At 46.2% G+C, this 16,061-nt stretch overlaps 1 protein-coding gene across 2 annotated transcripts in view; it reads left to right on the forward strand.

The window, feature by feature from the left end:
* The window catches only part of ATRN (attractin), a 197,649-nt gene that overhangs the window by 78,157 nt on the left and 103,431 nt on the right, over nucleotides 1–16,061 (forward strand). For both annotated transcript variants that reach the window (XM_063310528.1, XM_063310527.1), the window contains exons 10-16: nucleotides 1,296–1,450; nucleotides 5,327–5,411; nucleotides 7,839–8,059; nucleotides 10,168–10,289; nucleotides 11,920–12,058; nucleotides 14,865–15,046; nucleotides 15,784–16,000. In XM_063310528.1, the coding sequence (XP_063166598.1) occupies nucleotides 1,296–1,450; nucleotides 5,327–5,411; nucleotides 7,839–8,059; nucleotides 10,168–10,289; nucleotides 11,920–12,058; nucleotides 14,865–15,046; nucleotides 15,784–16,000 (1,121 nt within the window). The remainder of the gene's footprint in view (nucleotides 1–1,295; nucleotides 1,451–5,326; nucleotides 5,412–7,838; nucleotides 8,060–10,167; nucleotides 10,290–11,919; nucleotides 12,059–14,864; nucleotides 15,047–15,783; nucleotides 16,001–16,061) is intronic.

Genomic DNA, 16,061 nt, shown 5'->3' on the forward strand with positions numbered 1-16,061 from the left:
TTTTCATTAACACTGAGTACATAACTGATTGATTGACTGATTGATTGAATTTGTGCCATCAAGTCATTGTTGACTCCTAGTGACCACATGGATAGATTTTCTCCAGGAGGATCTGTCCCCAGCCTGGTCCTTCAGGTCTTCCAAGGGTGCCCCCATCGCCACTGTGACTGAGTCCACCCCCCTTGCTGCTGGTCATCCTTTTCTACTTGTTCCTTCCACCTCTCCCAACATCAGCGCCTCCTCCAGAAAGCTGAGTCTTTGCATAAGGTGTCTGAAGTAGGAAATTTGAGCCTGGTTATTTGTGCCTGGGGTGGGTGGATTAGTTCGATGAATGCAGATCTCCTTCTGTTTTTACAAGTCTCTACATTTTGCTAAATGAATATAGTTCAGAACCCTACCAAAATGCATGCAAGAACGCGCCCATGAGAATTGCTTTGATACTTTGAGTAACGTGCATTAAAAATGCATTTTTTGCCTTTTTAAAAGAACATATTGCCAATTACACAGAAACAAGACGGGATCAACTCATGAATGAACATGGGCAGAAGTGATGCGGCTTGGAAATAGCCTGATCCTAATGTGATATAGAAACAAAGACATGCCATGGATAATTAACCAACAAATGTTTGGGGAGTGATTGGTTTAGTTAAGATATTTGGTTTGAGCTAAAGGGAGAGAAGCAATCAGTGCATATTTTAAAACAGGTTGTCTTTGTTTAAACCAGCTGAATATGTAAAATTGTAGAATATGTGCATTTCCTTGGAAGTATTTGGTGCTTGTGCATTTTAAATGGTGGCATCGAACTTAAATATGCATGTGGTTAATCAGACAGAAGATTATCTCATTTGTATCAAACACAAAATCGCATTTTAGAGTCTGACGAGAGACAAACCTCGCTAAAATGGTTATGAGAGAATAGGGGCATATAAAGGAGAGAAGAGGCAGAAAGGAGCTTGCTGAAATCTGTCCCAGGGCCCGCCCTGAACCTGCCATCTGCTCCCCCCAACTGGTTTTCCCATGGTGGGGAATTACGTACAATTTTGGAGCCACAACTGGGAGAAAAGATTTAGGGGGGAAGTAATATCAGATAGAGGCATTTCTTGGCTCTCCCGCTGGGCTTATAACTCGCTGTATTGGGACTGGTGATTCCCTGATTCAATTTCATTTTTTCTCCTCCTCTCTGATCCTTCCATGCATCTCACAAAGAAGCACCATTTGGCTTTTTTAGTTAAGGGGACGCCTAGAAGGGCAAGATAGGGATGGTTTTTGAAAACCTGTTTCTTTTATTCCTCTAGGATGATTCTGAAAGAGAGCCGGTTTTCCCGGTATTTGCATTCGGCTGTGATTATCAGTGGGACCATGCTGGTTTTCGGAGGTAACACCCATAACGATACCTCGATGAGTCAGGGGGCAAAGTGCTTCTCCTCGGACTTCATGGCGTACGATCTAGGTATGCTCCATTTCGGCGCTGGGTGGAACCCCCAGTAATTTTGCCAAGTTCACCCTTCGAAAATGTTAATGGACAAACAGACAACATAGCCTTTTAAAAAAAGGAAGAAGAAGAGTATTGCTCCGATTGGGATCCAGATAGTCATAGGATTATTTTTAGGTTAACTTTTGCAGTTAAGGGTAAAGCTTCGTCTTCAGGGAAGTAAAGAAGGAAATTGCTTGTCCGTGGAACTAACAGCAATACACTTATTTATTTGTATCCTTCAAGCAGTGCTTTTGGGAGTCCCCCCAGCAGAGTTTCCCATGCGGATGCCCTGTTGGATGGCGCTGTCTTTTTTCTCCACTGAAGATCCAGACGCTCTCCAACAAAGATCTTCCCAAACTAATGGCAGCCTGTTGATGGTTGCATCGCTCCTTGTTACCACCAAGTTAGCTGGTGGCTCTTCCGTGATCAGCTTCCCCTTACAGGTAGTCCTTGTTTAGCGACTGCCTCGTTTAGCAACCATTTGCAGTTAATGCGATGAAACCGTAACTTTGCCACCCATCCTCGCATTTACAACCTTTACAAGTCTGTAAAGCAAAGGAAAGCTGAAGGAAGATTGTAAGCACAGTCGCAGTTTTGCTTAGCGACTGCTTCACTTAACAGCCAAGTTGCCGGTCCCTAAGCAAGGACTACCTGTATAGCTCGGGCCTGCTCTGGCTTCATGAGCATAACTACTTGCTCCAGACTTGCTTTGAGAGGAGCTTGCAGGTGGGACAGAGGGAGCCTGACAGAACATGCTCGAAGCAACCCAGCGCTACTGGTTTTATTTCATTCTGGGGAAATTGGAAGACACCAGTGAAGGTTTTCTTGCAAGACTCTTCTCAGGCTCCTGTCCCTTGAGAGTAGGAGACTTCTTCAGTCTATAAAAAGGCTAAATCAATAATAGAGCTTTACAAACAGCGTAATTGTTGGGTTTTGCCCCTCCTGTCCTGCGGTGCATTTAGGCTGCAGGGGCTGTTTTGAGTCGCTGCAGTGAAAGGAGTTAGTCTGGTCCATGCTAAAAATTGGGTAGCCAGGAGAGGGCAGCATTCAACAAATCCTTCACATCAGTGCTCAATTCTCGACCAGAAACAGATCAGTTTATACCTGGGAGAATTAAATTCAGGTCCTTTTTTAATGCTATCCTAGTTCGTTTGGTTTAAATGAAAACCTCCCTGTAATTTCTGGGCAGCTTCAGTGATTATTCTTCCCACACGTGGTAAGCCGGCACTAAGGACTGATTAATCCTTTCCCGTGGGAGAGTTCTGCCTCTCATCTTCCTAGCCGTGCAAGCATGTTTGAATGTCTGAATACGTCGTCAAAATTGTCAAAGGTCTTCAGCAGTAATACACCTGATGACTGTGTAACCTTCTAATATTAACGTGCACTGAAATACTGGGAAGCATTTCCTTGAGAATGGCAGTGCATACTCAGAAAGCAAACTCCATTCGCTGTGTGTTGTAAATTCCTGTGGATCCCTGAGCTATAAATCTTAACTTGGCTCAGCCCAAAGGTCAGGAAGGAAATAATTCTCGGTAATTTCAGAGCCTTGAGCTTTTCTCTCTTCCATTTGATTCCTTGCAAAAGGAGGAGAAAGAAAGGGCCGTTGATTCAGGGCATTCCGAATGCTCCCCCTAAACTAGAAAAATGTATTTGTTGGCTGCAGAGTACTCAGCCAGCTGGATGAGTGATTTGCATTGAAAGCTGTGGCTCCCTTTCCTTTAGATAGGCTTTTAAACACTGGAAAAATCTGTGTGCCCTTTCACCAAATGGAACAGTTGCATTCAGTGTAAAAGCCAGCCAGATCTCTGCCAGCTGTTTAAGGGGCTTACGTGGCAAGAAGCAAACTATAGTGTATTTCTTTGTATTGCCTAGGGTATGTCCATGTTTAGCGACATGGCCACATAATGAGAAGACAGGACACCCTGGAGAAGGTGCTGATGCTAGGGAGAGTGGAGGGCAAAAGGAAGAGGGGCCGACCAAGGGCAAGGTGGATGGATGACATTCTGGAGGTGACGGACTCATCCCTGGGGGAGCTGGGGGTGTTGACAACCAACAGGAAGCTCTAGCATGGGCTGGTCCATGAAGTCACGATGAGTCGGAAGCGACTAAACGAATAAACAACAAACAACAACATGTCCATGTAGCCACCAGGAGTTAAGTTCAAATCAAGGAAGCGTTTACTCCCATTAGACCAGTGTGTCTCAACCTCAGCCACTTTAAGATGTGCGGATGTCAACTCCCAGAATTCCCCAGCCAGCCATGCTGGCTGGGGAATTCTGGGAGTTGACGTCCACACATCTTAAAGAGGCTGAGGTTGAGAAACACTGCATTAGACAGATTTGGCCAGGTTTGGGAGATTCTCATGAGCAAGCCAACCTGAGTTAAGAGTAGCCTTAGGAAGTGCTTAGAAATAAGCTGGGTCAGGGGTTGCACATCAAGGTATCCCCCGTTTCATCTGTCATCTGAACGGTGAACTGCATAAGTATATCTGCCCAGAGTCCCTCTTTTGGGGGAGATGGTGGTAACAAAATTTGATTGATTGATTGATAGCTAGATAGCTAAATAAATAAATAAATAAATACCTTAAAACCAGACCACAGAAGCTTCTTAATTTATGTTCTAGCTAGGTATTTATGCTGTGTTGGTCTGGGTGTCAGGGATTCTGAATCCTAAAAACTGAAGACGCCTGGTCCTATTTCAGATCATTGTTTGGTGCCAGTTGGCCTTTGCTCAACTTCAAGCGTTGTAGATCTCCTTGATCATTGTATCACTTTTGATCACGGCAACTCAAGTCCATGTTAGTTAGCTGTGTCCTGGGAGTTCAAGACGCCTGTTTAGAAATATTATGATAATTGGGGTTGGGGAGGAACAAGAAGTGATTTGGAATTAGGTAGAATGAAAAGTAGTATTGTTCTGCTTTCTTTCAAAAAGATTTCTAAAATCTTTTCTGGATTTTAAGTTTGGGTATTGGGACAACGTTTATGAAAGATGAGAAAGGATCCTTCTTAGTCTCTGCTCAGACTCTGGAGTTTTATTTTTGCCACCTCTTCCACCCAGAAAGTAAAGACTTTTTGAGCAGACAGGTTTTTGGCATTTAAGCTGTTTTGGCGGAAATAGCTTCTGCTTGGGTGGGTTTCCTTATTTGATACTTCTTGCTGAATGTTTGTTTGTTTGAATTAAGACTTTTATTTTATGGAACTGGCTGCCAGTGCTCTGCATTCCCATAAAGCCGCTCTAAGTTTAGTTCTTTCCAAATGTTTGAATTTCATCACTTCACTTTCACAGCCCTCCTGGTGCCTGGGGATTAAGGGAATTGGTCCACACACTTGGAAGGAGCAGGAAATGATGTCCATATTTATTATTAATAGTAATTTATTAGACTTGAAGGCCGCCTGACTCTCAACGACTCTGGGCATTTTATTCTTCTAAATGGAGCTGAATGTGTTAATCCAATAACCTGTTGGTCACCAGTAGGGGACAAGTAATTTAAGAAACTGGATAAAGCAATAACTTTTGGAGATGGAACAATTGCACTGAATCTGCACAATTACTCTATCATTCAGAAAAGCATTTGCACGTGGCCTAGGAATTCTGTATTTGTTTGTGAAGACGGTGGTCAAAGTAATTATAATTACGTTTGGCCTGATAGCATTAGGAAATAGATTCTGAATGCGCACTCTTTATATTTGCTGTGCAAATACCTCCCAAGTCCTCTGCCCTTTAGAACAACTGGCATGATTTCTGAATTGTCTTTTAAATTGCTCTTAGAATAATGCAGAATTTTACTCTGCCCAAAATGCCACTTCAAAGCGCCAGAAGGAACGTCTTTGAAATAGGCTTCTTTCATCCTAGCTTGCGATCGTTGGTCCGTGCTTCCTCCACCCGATCTCCCTCGCGACGTCAACCGGTTTGGACACTCGGCTGTGCTGAGCAACAAGTAAGGGGCTGTGTGTCTTGGGTGGGGGTGGGAAGGGGCGGGGAGGGGGGAGGGGAGCCGAGGCTGGTTCTGTTGCGTCTGAAGAGCCAACTGCTTTAGGATGCCCAAAGCTCAGCTGAAAGTGCTTAGAAGTATACCTTCTAAGATACTTTCCCGGGACATTATACTGCTTCTGCAGTGCCAGTCGTTGGGACCACATCCTCAGAAGTAAGTTCATCGTCTTCCTGGAAGAGCAGTTTCTGTAAAGAGTTTGCTGCATTTGCTCCATGGGTAGACCAGGGGTCTCCTGGGGCCCCCAAAGTCTCTCATGGTCTCCTTTCTTCGTGGTATTCCAGCGTCCCTTTCTTACAGACTTGCTTTGCGAGTTGTGATGGGTGCTGGTGCCAGGATTCCTGCTTGAACGCAAATGTAATGAGAAACTGGTCTCAACTGAGGTAGTAGCACCACCACACCACGCGCACACCCACACACACACACACCCACACCCACAAGCAAGCAGGAAGGTCACATGGCTGCCTTTTGAGAAAGGGGCTTTCTGTATAGCCTTTGAAAAAAACTGCTGAAGGTCACAGGGGGGACGTGTTGGACAATTCTGTTGGGTTCCTGAAGCCAAGGACCCATCTCATCCCTGGTTTGGCAGGACAGTTTTGGCCATCCCGGCCGGGGGAGGATGGGAACTCAAGTCAACAAATTTCAGGGAAGGCTGATGGGATTTCTGAAGTACCAGAAGCTATTCAGGAAGGGGCAAAGAGGAACCCAGACTGTGGGCGTTTCATATAAGGCAGCAGTGCTGGTGTTTTAATAGCTGTGTTCTTGACCATCCTTTCCTACATCATGTTTCCCATAATGGTCTACCTGCAGTATGGCTGCCTGCTTTACTTCTGCCAGACGGTTGCATCCAACTAGAGCGCACACTGCCTCTTGAGCAGAGTCGGATCTTCTCTTCCCCATTCCTCCTCTCCCCAGTAGTTCTTTATTTCCACGTAGTAATGAGCTGCATGGGGTAATTGGGGAAACGTACAAGTTTTGAAACACGAAGATGTTGGTCGTGGAGTCCTGCATCCGTCCCTGCTCTGAACAACAGATTCCACCTCTGATGTACCTCCCATCAGAGCAAGGTGACTTCGCTGCCTCTCTGGAAGCCCATCTGAAATCATCTCGTGGGCAGAAGCCGTTTGCTGTTCCTGTGCGCTGTTATTATAAGCCCCTTTTTGAACTCTTCCTTGTATCTACCACGTTGTGCTTGACTCCAGCCAGCTGTCACTTAATCTACATGGCCATAACTTTCTGTCTTAAAATACCCACAGAAGCTGTTTTAACACTGCTGAGGCTTGCTTAGAAAGACCGTTTAAAGCTCGGGTCTCCTTCCTGTGTGGGTGATGCTCAGTAACTAAAGATTCTGTGCATTCTGCACCCCATTAATAATTCTGCATTTCACAAATAAGAGGCTGCCCTCAGGATACATGATGTGAGCTATTCACCTCTGGGTATGCTTATTTTATTAAGCTGATTGGGAGATCCAGGGGCTGAGTTTTTAATACTCTAAGATTTGTTTGGTGTAGGTTGGACAAGGATACACCGGCCAATGGGTGATTGGAATAAAAGTCGTTGGATAAGGGTGGGGTACCTGGGAAAAAGATGGCCACAGTTACCTTATCCATTCCAGCCTGTAATACAGTTCGTGCCCTTGTTTCTAAAGGCAGCTTTTTCGACTGCTGCTTTCCAGAAGTGCTAGAATTCAATTCCCATCGTTCCTGGCAAGGTCTTTGGAATTACAAGAGCTGAATTGCAACATCGGACACCAGGTTGAGAAAGACTTGTTTGTACTGATACTGCGTTGGGCTCATAGTTGTTGTGTTTCCAGTTTCCTCTGCAGCCAGGAGGACTGAAATTACACTTTTAAGAAATGCATGCAGTCCTCTTGAGTACTGCACGGTCACACCAGAGTGATTCTTCTTAGTCCCCTGCCCTGCTCCTTTCTCGTGAGGAGTTGCAGCCTAGAGCGTTGTGCAGTATAAAATGCTACTGGATTACCACCTACAATGCCAAACCCTCTGGAAACGTTACCCCACTTGGATCCTCAAGCCAAGTGCAGCTCCGCACTGTGCATGGGTTTGCCAGATGTTTCCTGCCTTGCGGGTGCGCGTTGATTGGGAAGCAGTCCTGCTCAGGCAAACTGTCTGGATCCGTTAGAAGCAGTGAGTTCCTGAAGCAGATTCCTTTACAAGCCAGCCTTTTCAGTTGAGTTGGGAGTTCAGTTTGACTGGAAGTAGGGATCCCTTTTGAATAGGCAGGTGATGGCCTGTTGGCCCAGTCTGATCAGCGTAGATCAGTCTGGTCCAAGGGACTTACCTGATATGCCTTGAATTCAGCCTCTACTGCCTCCCAGGACAGCCATTGATTAATCTCTTCCATTTCTTTTGTTAGCACCATGTATATCTTTGGTGGCTTCAATAGCTTGCTCTTGAGTGACATTGTAAAATATACTCCAGAAAGCTGTGAAGCATACAGCAGTAAGGTCTCCTGCTTAAAGGCGGGTCCTGGACTCCGATGTGTCTGGAATGGCTCCATTTCCCAGTGTCTCCCTTGGGAAATGGCCACAACGCAGCAAGAACATAAAATTACTGAAGAATGTCCTTCCTGGCTTGGTAGGTATTGCAATCAAGTCCATTGGTTTTTATCCCTACTGTGCCCTAGGCCAGTGTTTCTCCACCTTGGCAACATTAAGACGTGCGGACTTCAACTCCCAGAATTCCCCAGCCAGCCATGAATTCTGGGAGTTGAAGTCCGCACATCTTCAAGTTGCCACAGTGGAGAAACACTGTCCTAGACAGTCCTTTGTGACTTTGCGTTTACTGTTTTGGCATGCTCTAGCAAATTTGATTTTCCATTTGTACTAAATTAGCGGGGTCCTTGATTTCATTTGTCCATTACTGCTAAACTTCATCCTTCGTCAGTTGGACGGTGGATATGTGAAGCTAGTTCTGGGTTCTTAGCCAGTTCCAGTTCACTTCAGCAGGCCTTGTGGCAAAGCATTCCATGGTGGAGTGTGTGGTTTGGGCGAGGTGGGGAATCCAGGGCTGAAATATGAGAGCATCTCAAGTGCCAGAAGGGAACATTTCATTGTACAGAAGCCCAGTGGGCTTTAGAAAATGTATTTATTTAAGGGCGCCATGCCTGCCTGCTGAAATGTTCCAAGTTGAAGTTTTCTGAAACATGTTGGCCTTTGTGATTTGATTTGATTTATATCCTGCATTCAGAAGTTCAAGGTGACATATGTAGTGCTCCCTTCTCCTCATTTCTCCCAGAACAACAATCTTCTAAGACAGGTTGGGGTTGGGGGGGGAGAGAGAGACTGGCCACCCAGGGAGTTTTTGTTTCTATCACTTATGGACTCTGTAGAAGCAGAATCACTTATTAGGAATTCAGTTGTCAAAGCTGTGCAAGCACAAACCTTGTTAAGAAAGAAGCAACATGACTTACTTTGCACCATCCAGAACAGGGTTCCTCAAGTTTGGCAACTCTAAGCTGTGCGGACTTCAACTCCCAGAATTCCCCAGCCAGCAAAGCTGGCTGGGGAATTCTGGGAGTTGAAGTCCGCACAGCTTAGAGTTGCCAAACTTGAGGAACCCTGATCCAGAAGACCAAATGTGCATGCTAGAGATTCGTGACCCTAAACTCACTACTTGTGATAAATGTATATTCAGCCTTCCTTCGCTGTTTCCCCTTCTTAATGCAAAGGTGAGAGATCCCTCACCTTTCTTCTCGGTAAAACCTCTGTGCACTGATCAACATTCCTTTGAGAAGAATTTATTTTGTACGGAGGAGCATTCGCTTACCTGAATATCAGTCTGTTTTTAGACTGATATGGACATTGAATTAGAGAATTGTAGAATGCAAGCACCCAGAAGGATCATCTAGTGCAGTGTTTCTTAAAGTGTGGTCTGAGGACCCCTGGGAGTCCCCCAAGACCTGCTCCGCGGTCTGCGAAATCAAAATTATTTGCCAGAGATTGAAGGTATTTGCAAAAACTTAAAACTTTGTCACTCTTCTCATTAGTGTTTTTTACAGTATTTTTTTTTAAAATGCAGATTTTTTCATGAAAAATACTTCATGTTAATATCTAATGGGCTTAATATTGTTGTTACATGATTCGACGAATAAATATTCTACGGATGCATCGGTTTTAATTTTTAATATGGTAAATATTGACAAATATATCCTATACAAACAAAAGCTCTTTTCAGGTCCTCCATAATTTTTTCAAATTGGGAAGGGGTTTTGAGAGCAAAAGGTTTTCAGAAACACTGATCTAGTGCAACCCTCTGTGTTGTGCAGGAAAACTAATTAAACCAGTGTTTCTCAGTCTTGGGAACTTTAAGATGTGTGGACTTCAACTCCCAGAGTTGAAGTCCACACATCTTAAAATGGCCAAGGTTGAGAAACAGTGAACTAAATCATCCTTGAGAGTTATCTGTCCATCCTCTTCTTCAAAGCCTCCAGAGGTGGAGAACCCACAGCCTCCATAAGTAGACCATCCCACTGTGGGACCAATCTTGTGGCCGAAGTTTTCCTTGCATGTCAATGAAATCAAGGTAGTTGGTTCAGTTGAACCGCAGTGAAGCTGGTCCTAAGGAGCGCATCTGCTGCTTGTGGCGTCCTTGGGTTAGAGGGGTAAACCTTTTGTCATTCAGTCACCAGATGCTGGTGATTAATCATGGAGGTTTCGATCATGCTAGCTTTTCTCCCTCCCTAGCTGTGGACCATGAAAAATGTGATCAGATTACAGACTGCTACAGCTGTACAGCCAACACAAACTGGTGTCATTGGTGCACCGACCAGTGCATGTCAAAAAACAGCAATTGTTCAGAAGACCAGGTAACCGTTTCTGCTTTTTCTTTCAAAGAACTGCGTTCTTTCTTGAAACCTCTGTAAAAAAAGCATTTGCCAGCAATTGAAGCTGTCTTGATGAGGAAGGTACCAGTCTGGAGTTCTAAGTGGGTGAAACTCCTGAGTTCAGCTGTTTCAGCAAGATTGTTGTGGACACGGCCCCCCTCCTCATCAACCAGCCGTAAAATTTTTCTTGGCCCGGTCTCTGGATTTTGAGATTTCACAAGATGTACTGATTACTTCCAAGCCCTTTTTGCACTCGAGTTTAAAAAAATAAAGTCAGCTTAGTTTAAAACAAGAGGTCAGATTCTTAGTCCACTGATTTCTACATCTGCAGCTCTCCACTTAGTTGGGGCAGTTACGGGATTGTGAAAGTCATGCCTGCGCCACAGAGATAAGGCTGAGTGACTGCTGTCTCCAGTGCCGGCCAGATTATTTGGCCAACCTTACAACCAAGCCAACCTGTGGCCCAAGCTGAAGGACGTCCTCCTTTTTGTGTACAGGTAGTCCTCGCTTAACAACCCTAATTGGGACTGGAATTCTTGTTGCTAAGCGAAGCGGCCATTAGGCAAAGCATCATGTGACTGTACTGCTTACCGACAGCAGTCCAGTAGTCCCAGTGGCAGTCATTAGGTGAGGACCTCATGCTTCTCCTGCCCTGACACTTCTGCCTCCACTTCAGCTCCCCCCCTCCTGCCAATCTCCACCCCCACATCTCTGCCCTTTTGGCTGCCTGCATTTTGCTGCCCACCCCTGCTGCCTGTCACCACCACCCCCAACTGACCTGTGCTGTCATCTTCCTCCCACTGCTGACCCGGGATCCAGCCAGCAGCTGCCTCAGCCAGAGATGCCTTGTCAGCTGTGGGAGGAAGAAGACGGTAAAGGTCAGCTGGGGATGGTGGGGGGCAGCAGGGATAAGTGGTGGAGTGTGGGGCAGCCAAATGGACAGAGACGGGGGAGGTAGGCGGGTGGGGAGAGTTGAAACACGCTGCAGTCGTAAATGTGGGCGGGCTGCCAAGTGCCCCAAATTCAATCATGTGACAGGACTCGGCAAAGGCCATAACTTCAAGGATCAGCGGTACCTACCATTCATTCAGCGCCGTTGTAACTTCGAGTGGTCGTTGAACGCATGGCCGGTAAGTGAGGACCACCTGTGTGTGTGCGTGCGCCCTAACAGCTCTATAACATGTTTCCTGGTCACCCAGAAGGGATGGTACTCAGGGACAATGGCTTTCCCTCAGCAGGCTTTTGAGCAGCTCAACCAGTAGATGGTCACCCAACCCCAGCTTGGACGGCTTGAACTTTGAAGGCATCACCTGAGTCTTTGGTGGAAGGAATCCATGGCAAGACTTATCTGATCAGGAGCTTCAAATCAAAGATTTGAGCTGAGATGCATCCAAAGCCCTGTCCTGTGTCCTGCTTGTTGGCTTCTCCTTGGCGTATCCTGGTTGCTGCAGGAACAAAATGCTGGACTTGCTGGGACCTCACTTCACCCTGCCTCAGGGCTGCTTTTCACGCTTACGGGTTGTTCTGTGACAGAGGAGTGCAGGCCAAATAAATCACGCTTGGTTGCAGAAATGTTGGTGAAAGAAAGCTTACCTTTTGCTTTTTCTTGTAGACCCCCATTACTTCCTTTGAAAGCTGCCCCAAGGACAACCCTGCCTTTTACTGTAACAAAAAGACAAGTTGTAAGAGCTGCAGCTTGGATCAGAATTGTCAGTGGGAAGGCCGGAATCAAGAATGCATTGCTTTGCCTGGTACGTTTGCCTAACATCCACCCGGCAATTTTCCCTACGTTGCCTTTCCCAGGGAGGGAAGCAGTGTCCCTTTGCTGATAGATGGTTTAACTCTCATGGTGCTGCCTATTAGCAGTTCCTCCTAGCTGAAAGTGGGCAAAAATGTGGGAAAAGTGGAGACTGATCAGTTGACAGGGGAAGGAACGAGCAGGGCTGTGCCTAAGGGGTCTTTGCATGCCTTGTTCTGAGGGTCTCCAGGAAGTCTTCAGCACCCCTAATGAATGAGGTGATGGCGTGGCTAGGCTGTGAATTTAAAAAACAAACCTGGTGTAGCCCATACAAGGAAACTCATGGACGCCTTACGAGCTAAGAAAGTCAAGGTCACATCTGTTTCTGTGGATCTCCCAGCCTACTTCATCAGATGCAGAGAGCAGGTTCATATGCGGAGGATGTAAGACGTCTACCCACAGAGGGTTCTTGGAGGTGGGGTGTGGAGAGAGGGAAGGAGAAGGAGAGAGAGAATGGCCAAGGGGAAGTGACCATTAGCAAAGCAGTGAGATGTAACAGGAACATTCCTGATGCAGGTGGCTGGATGCCTCTGATTCTGTGGATATGTCCATGCAGCTTTCTTGGGAATGATGCAGGGATGGTTTGCCCTGGAATGTTTCTAACTTCCAGTCTAGCCTTTAGTTCAGACAAGGTTGGCCAGGTGTTTGTACCTGCTGAGGCATTTGATTCATACAGGTATGCAAAGCATCTGAGGAGACGTTTTGCAAAGAATGAATCTCTGCTGAGGCAGCGGTTTCCTTCGAAAAGCTCAGGAGAGCTGCCCTCTCACGTTTTCTGCGCAAGCATCCGTGTGTCTCTGCATGGTGGGTTCGCTGGCAGTCCTGGTGAAAGAGTTGTCTGCAAGAATGGGCAAATAATCTGGGAGGACTTTTGGAAAGTTTCGCCGGCCTTTGGGAGATACTGCTGCCGCAGCCCTGCCAATTAACATGCGCAGTATGACAAGAGACCTTGGTTTCTCCGCAATCCGGGAGAAGTGATTGATGTAGCTCTTCAGGTTCTTAAGCTGCCAATATAGTCAAGGAGCAAAGCTCTTAGAAACGCTCTACCCCATCTCCTGCAAAAATGAGACCCGTATGGTGCAAGAGGGCAGAGTTAAACTTGAAACCCCGCCGTTGCAGAATTGCAGGAGGTGAGCTTGTTGTAGCTGAGATGCAAGTGGCAGTCTCCCTTGTAACTTCTCCTGCACTTCCGGCATTATTTAAGCTCCCCGCTCCTCCTCACTGGAGCCCAGAAGTGGCTTGCTGTGCTTCAGGTACTGTGATGTTGCGACACCTGAGGAGGAGTCTCTTGTAGACTGCAGGTTGCCAGACTAGAGGGTGTCTGGTCCTTTGAGTTGTGTTCTTAACTGGGAAAGTGTTAACTCACTTCAGTTACAGAAATCCCGGCAACCAGCTGATAGTTGATAGATCTGTTTACTCATTGCCTTGAGCTTCTATCTGCTGACGGTTTGAACCCACTTGCAGCAATTGAAGGCTAGGGGGGGTGTGCGTGTGTGTCTCCATCCCAGGCTGTTGAACGGCACTCAGATATCTCTCTCTTTTTTTTTAATATAAGAACTTTATTCAATTTCAAAATATATAGTTAAAATACAAAATAGAAAACAGAGGAAAGCAAGACAATAGAGCTAAAGAGAAAAGAAAACACGATAAAAGTGAAGAAATGAAAGATGGTTTCTGACTTCTCCAGTACAGATATAAATACAGTTTAAAATATAATCTCTTACCAGATTAATATTAAACCATATTAATATTATTTCTGTCAAAGCAAACATTTTAGACTACTTGCTTGTGATGGAAAAAAATGGAGCTCAAATTGTGGGTTTTAGGCACTCAGATATCGCAAGCGTGCGGAGCACTTGCATCCCTCTGCAAGTTTCTTTTCGTTCAATTTCTCCTTGAAACCCAGCTGTCCCATTGGTGCCCAGAACCATAAGCCTACTTAGTTGTTTTAAAATCAGACCATCTTCTTCACATTTTTGGAGTTTGGGAGATTCCATATAGCACTAACTATTTGTGTAGGCAAATGGATGGAGATCTTTGTACACAGTTCAGCATTATAGGCAAGAAATCCTTGGCTATTCTCACCTTCTAGTTGCATGGCAAATTTCCTCAAAGGGGCAGAGCTGTCTGAATCCTCTTTCCCAGCACCCTGAGGATGTTTTCAGCCCTGCGTAATAATGTGGAAGCCTTTTTTCTCCTCCACAGTCTCCTCTCTTTTTCTGTGATTAGGTTAACAAACCTTTCTTCATGGGCTTTGGTTTTATCCCTCTCTTCTGTCCAGTTCTGCTTTGGGCCACGTTTCTTACCCAATTTTGCTCTTAGTGGACTCTTAACCATCTTCCCTAAAACATCTCTGCTTGGTCAGATAAGGCAATCCTTGAGCGTGGTGGGACTGCAAGTTCCAGAATCCCCAGCCAGGGCGGCCAAAAGAGACGTGGGCCAGCAGTTGTGGGAGCTGCAACCCCAGCATGTTTTGAGGACACCAGAGAGGGGAATGCTGCAATAATTACTCCATCTAGAGCAGTGTTTCTCAACCTCAGCAACTTTAAGATGCGTGGACTTCAACGCCCAGAGTTCCCCAGCCAGCATGTTGAAGTCCACGCATCTTCAAGCTGCCGAGGTTGAGAAACACTGCTCTAGACATTAAATGCTGTCTGTGCTTTGCTGATTGGCTTATTCCCACCCACTCATCCATGGAAGACCACAGCAGACCAAGCCAGGAAAGGAATTTGTGGATGACAGTGATGATTATTTTGCAGAAAACATCTGTGGGGCAACATGGCACTTGGTTGGCAATTCTTGCCTGAGAATCACCAACACCAAAGATAGCTATGACAATGCGAAGCTGGCCTGCAGTAGCCACAACGCTGCTCTGGCCTCGCTCACTACTCAGAAGAAGGTGGAATTCCTTCTCAAGGAACTCCAGAAGACCCAGTCCTCGGTGAGTGATCAGCTGCCCCTTCTCACATTTCAGCCTGGGGTCAGGGATACCCACTAGGTGGAAAGGAGTGATGGAAACGCAGCATTCCTCTGAATTGAGACTCCGAACCCAGGTCACGTTGGCATTTCACCCAGCTGAGAGGTTTTATTTGCTGGCACATCATCTAAAAGCTCTGTTAAGTTTCTGACTATAAAGATTTACCGGTATTTCTTCCTACCCTCCCCATGTGCCCTTTCTCCTTGTTTTTCCTGGAACGGAGCCTTGTCAAGCCTTCCCCTTTGGGCCCAAGCTGTTCATAATCTGATCAATAGAAGTGCCGGGCAGCTGTGGCAGAAGAGCTCGGGGAATTGAGACGTTCCCGGCTCCCAGGAATTGGGAGCAGCTGGGTTCCTAACGCTTCTGTGTACGGATGGTGTAATCCTTCCCCAGTGGCTTGTCATATGGCTCTGGCCATTGTTAAGTTTGGCTCAGATGAGTCCTTCCTGCTTCTGTTTCATCAGATGCTAGCAATGAACTTTTGGATTCTTACCCCAGGCAACCTAGGTATCCATTAAGGCAACACAGAGAGATGGCTACTGTCCCAAAGAATGATAAGTAGGACCTTTTCTTAAATAGAGAAGATACTCTTGGGTATTGAACATTGCAGTGTGGCTCATGAGTCCCGCTGAAGCTCCTGAAGCGGTGGTTCGGCTAGTTGACTTCTCTCTCTTTCCCTCCCTCTCCCTCCCCACCTCCAGCCCAAAGCTTTGACACCCTGGGTTGGATTGCGGAAGATCAATGTATCGTACTGGTGCTGGGAAGACATGTCCCCCTTTACAAACACTCTGCTCCGGTGGCTTCCAGGGGAACCCAGCGATATTGGCTTCTGCAGCTATTTAGCCGAGCCGAGCCACCGGGGGCTGAAGGCAGCTACCTGCATCAACCTTGTCAACGGCAGCGTCTGTGAAAGGCCAGGTAAAGTATCGCTCAGCTTTGTTCTTCTTGCCAAAGGCACACCTGGATCAAACTTTGCAGA

The sequence above is a fragment of the Candoia aspera genome, chromosome 8, assembly GCF_035149785.1.
Source record: "Candoia aspera isolate rCanAsp1 chromosome 8, rCanAsp1.hap2, whole genome shotgun sequence".
NCBI classification, from domain to species: Eukaryota; Metazoa; Chordata; class Lepidosauria; order Squamata; family Boidae; genus Candoia; species Candoia aspera.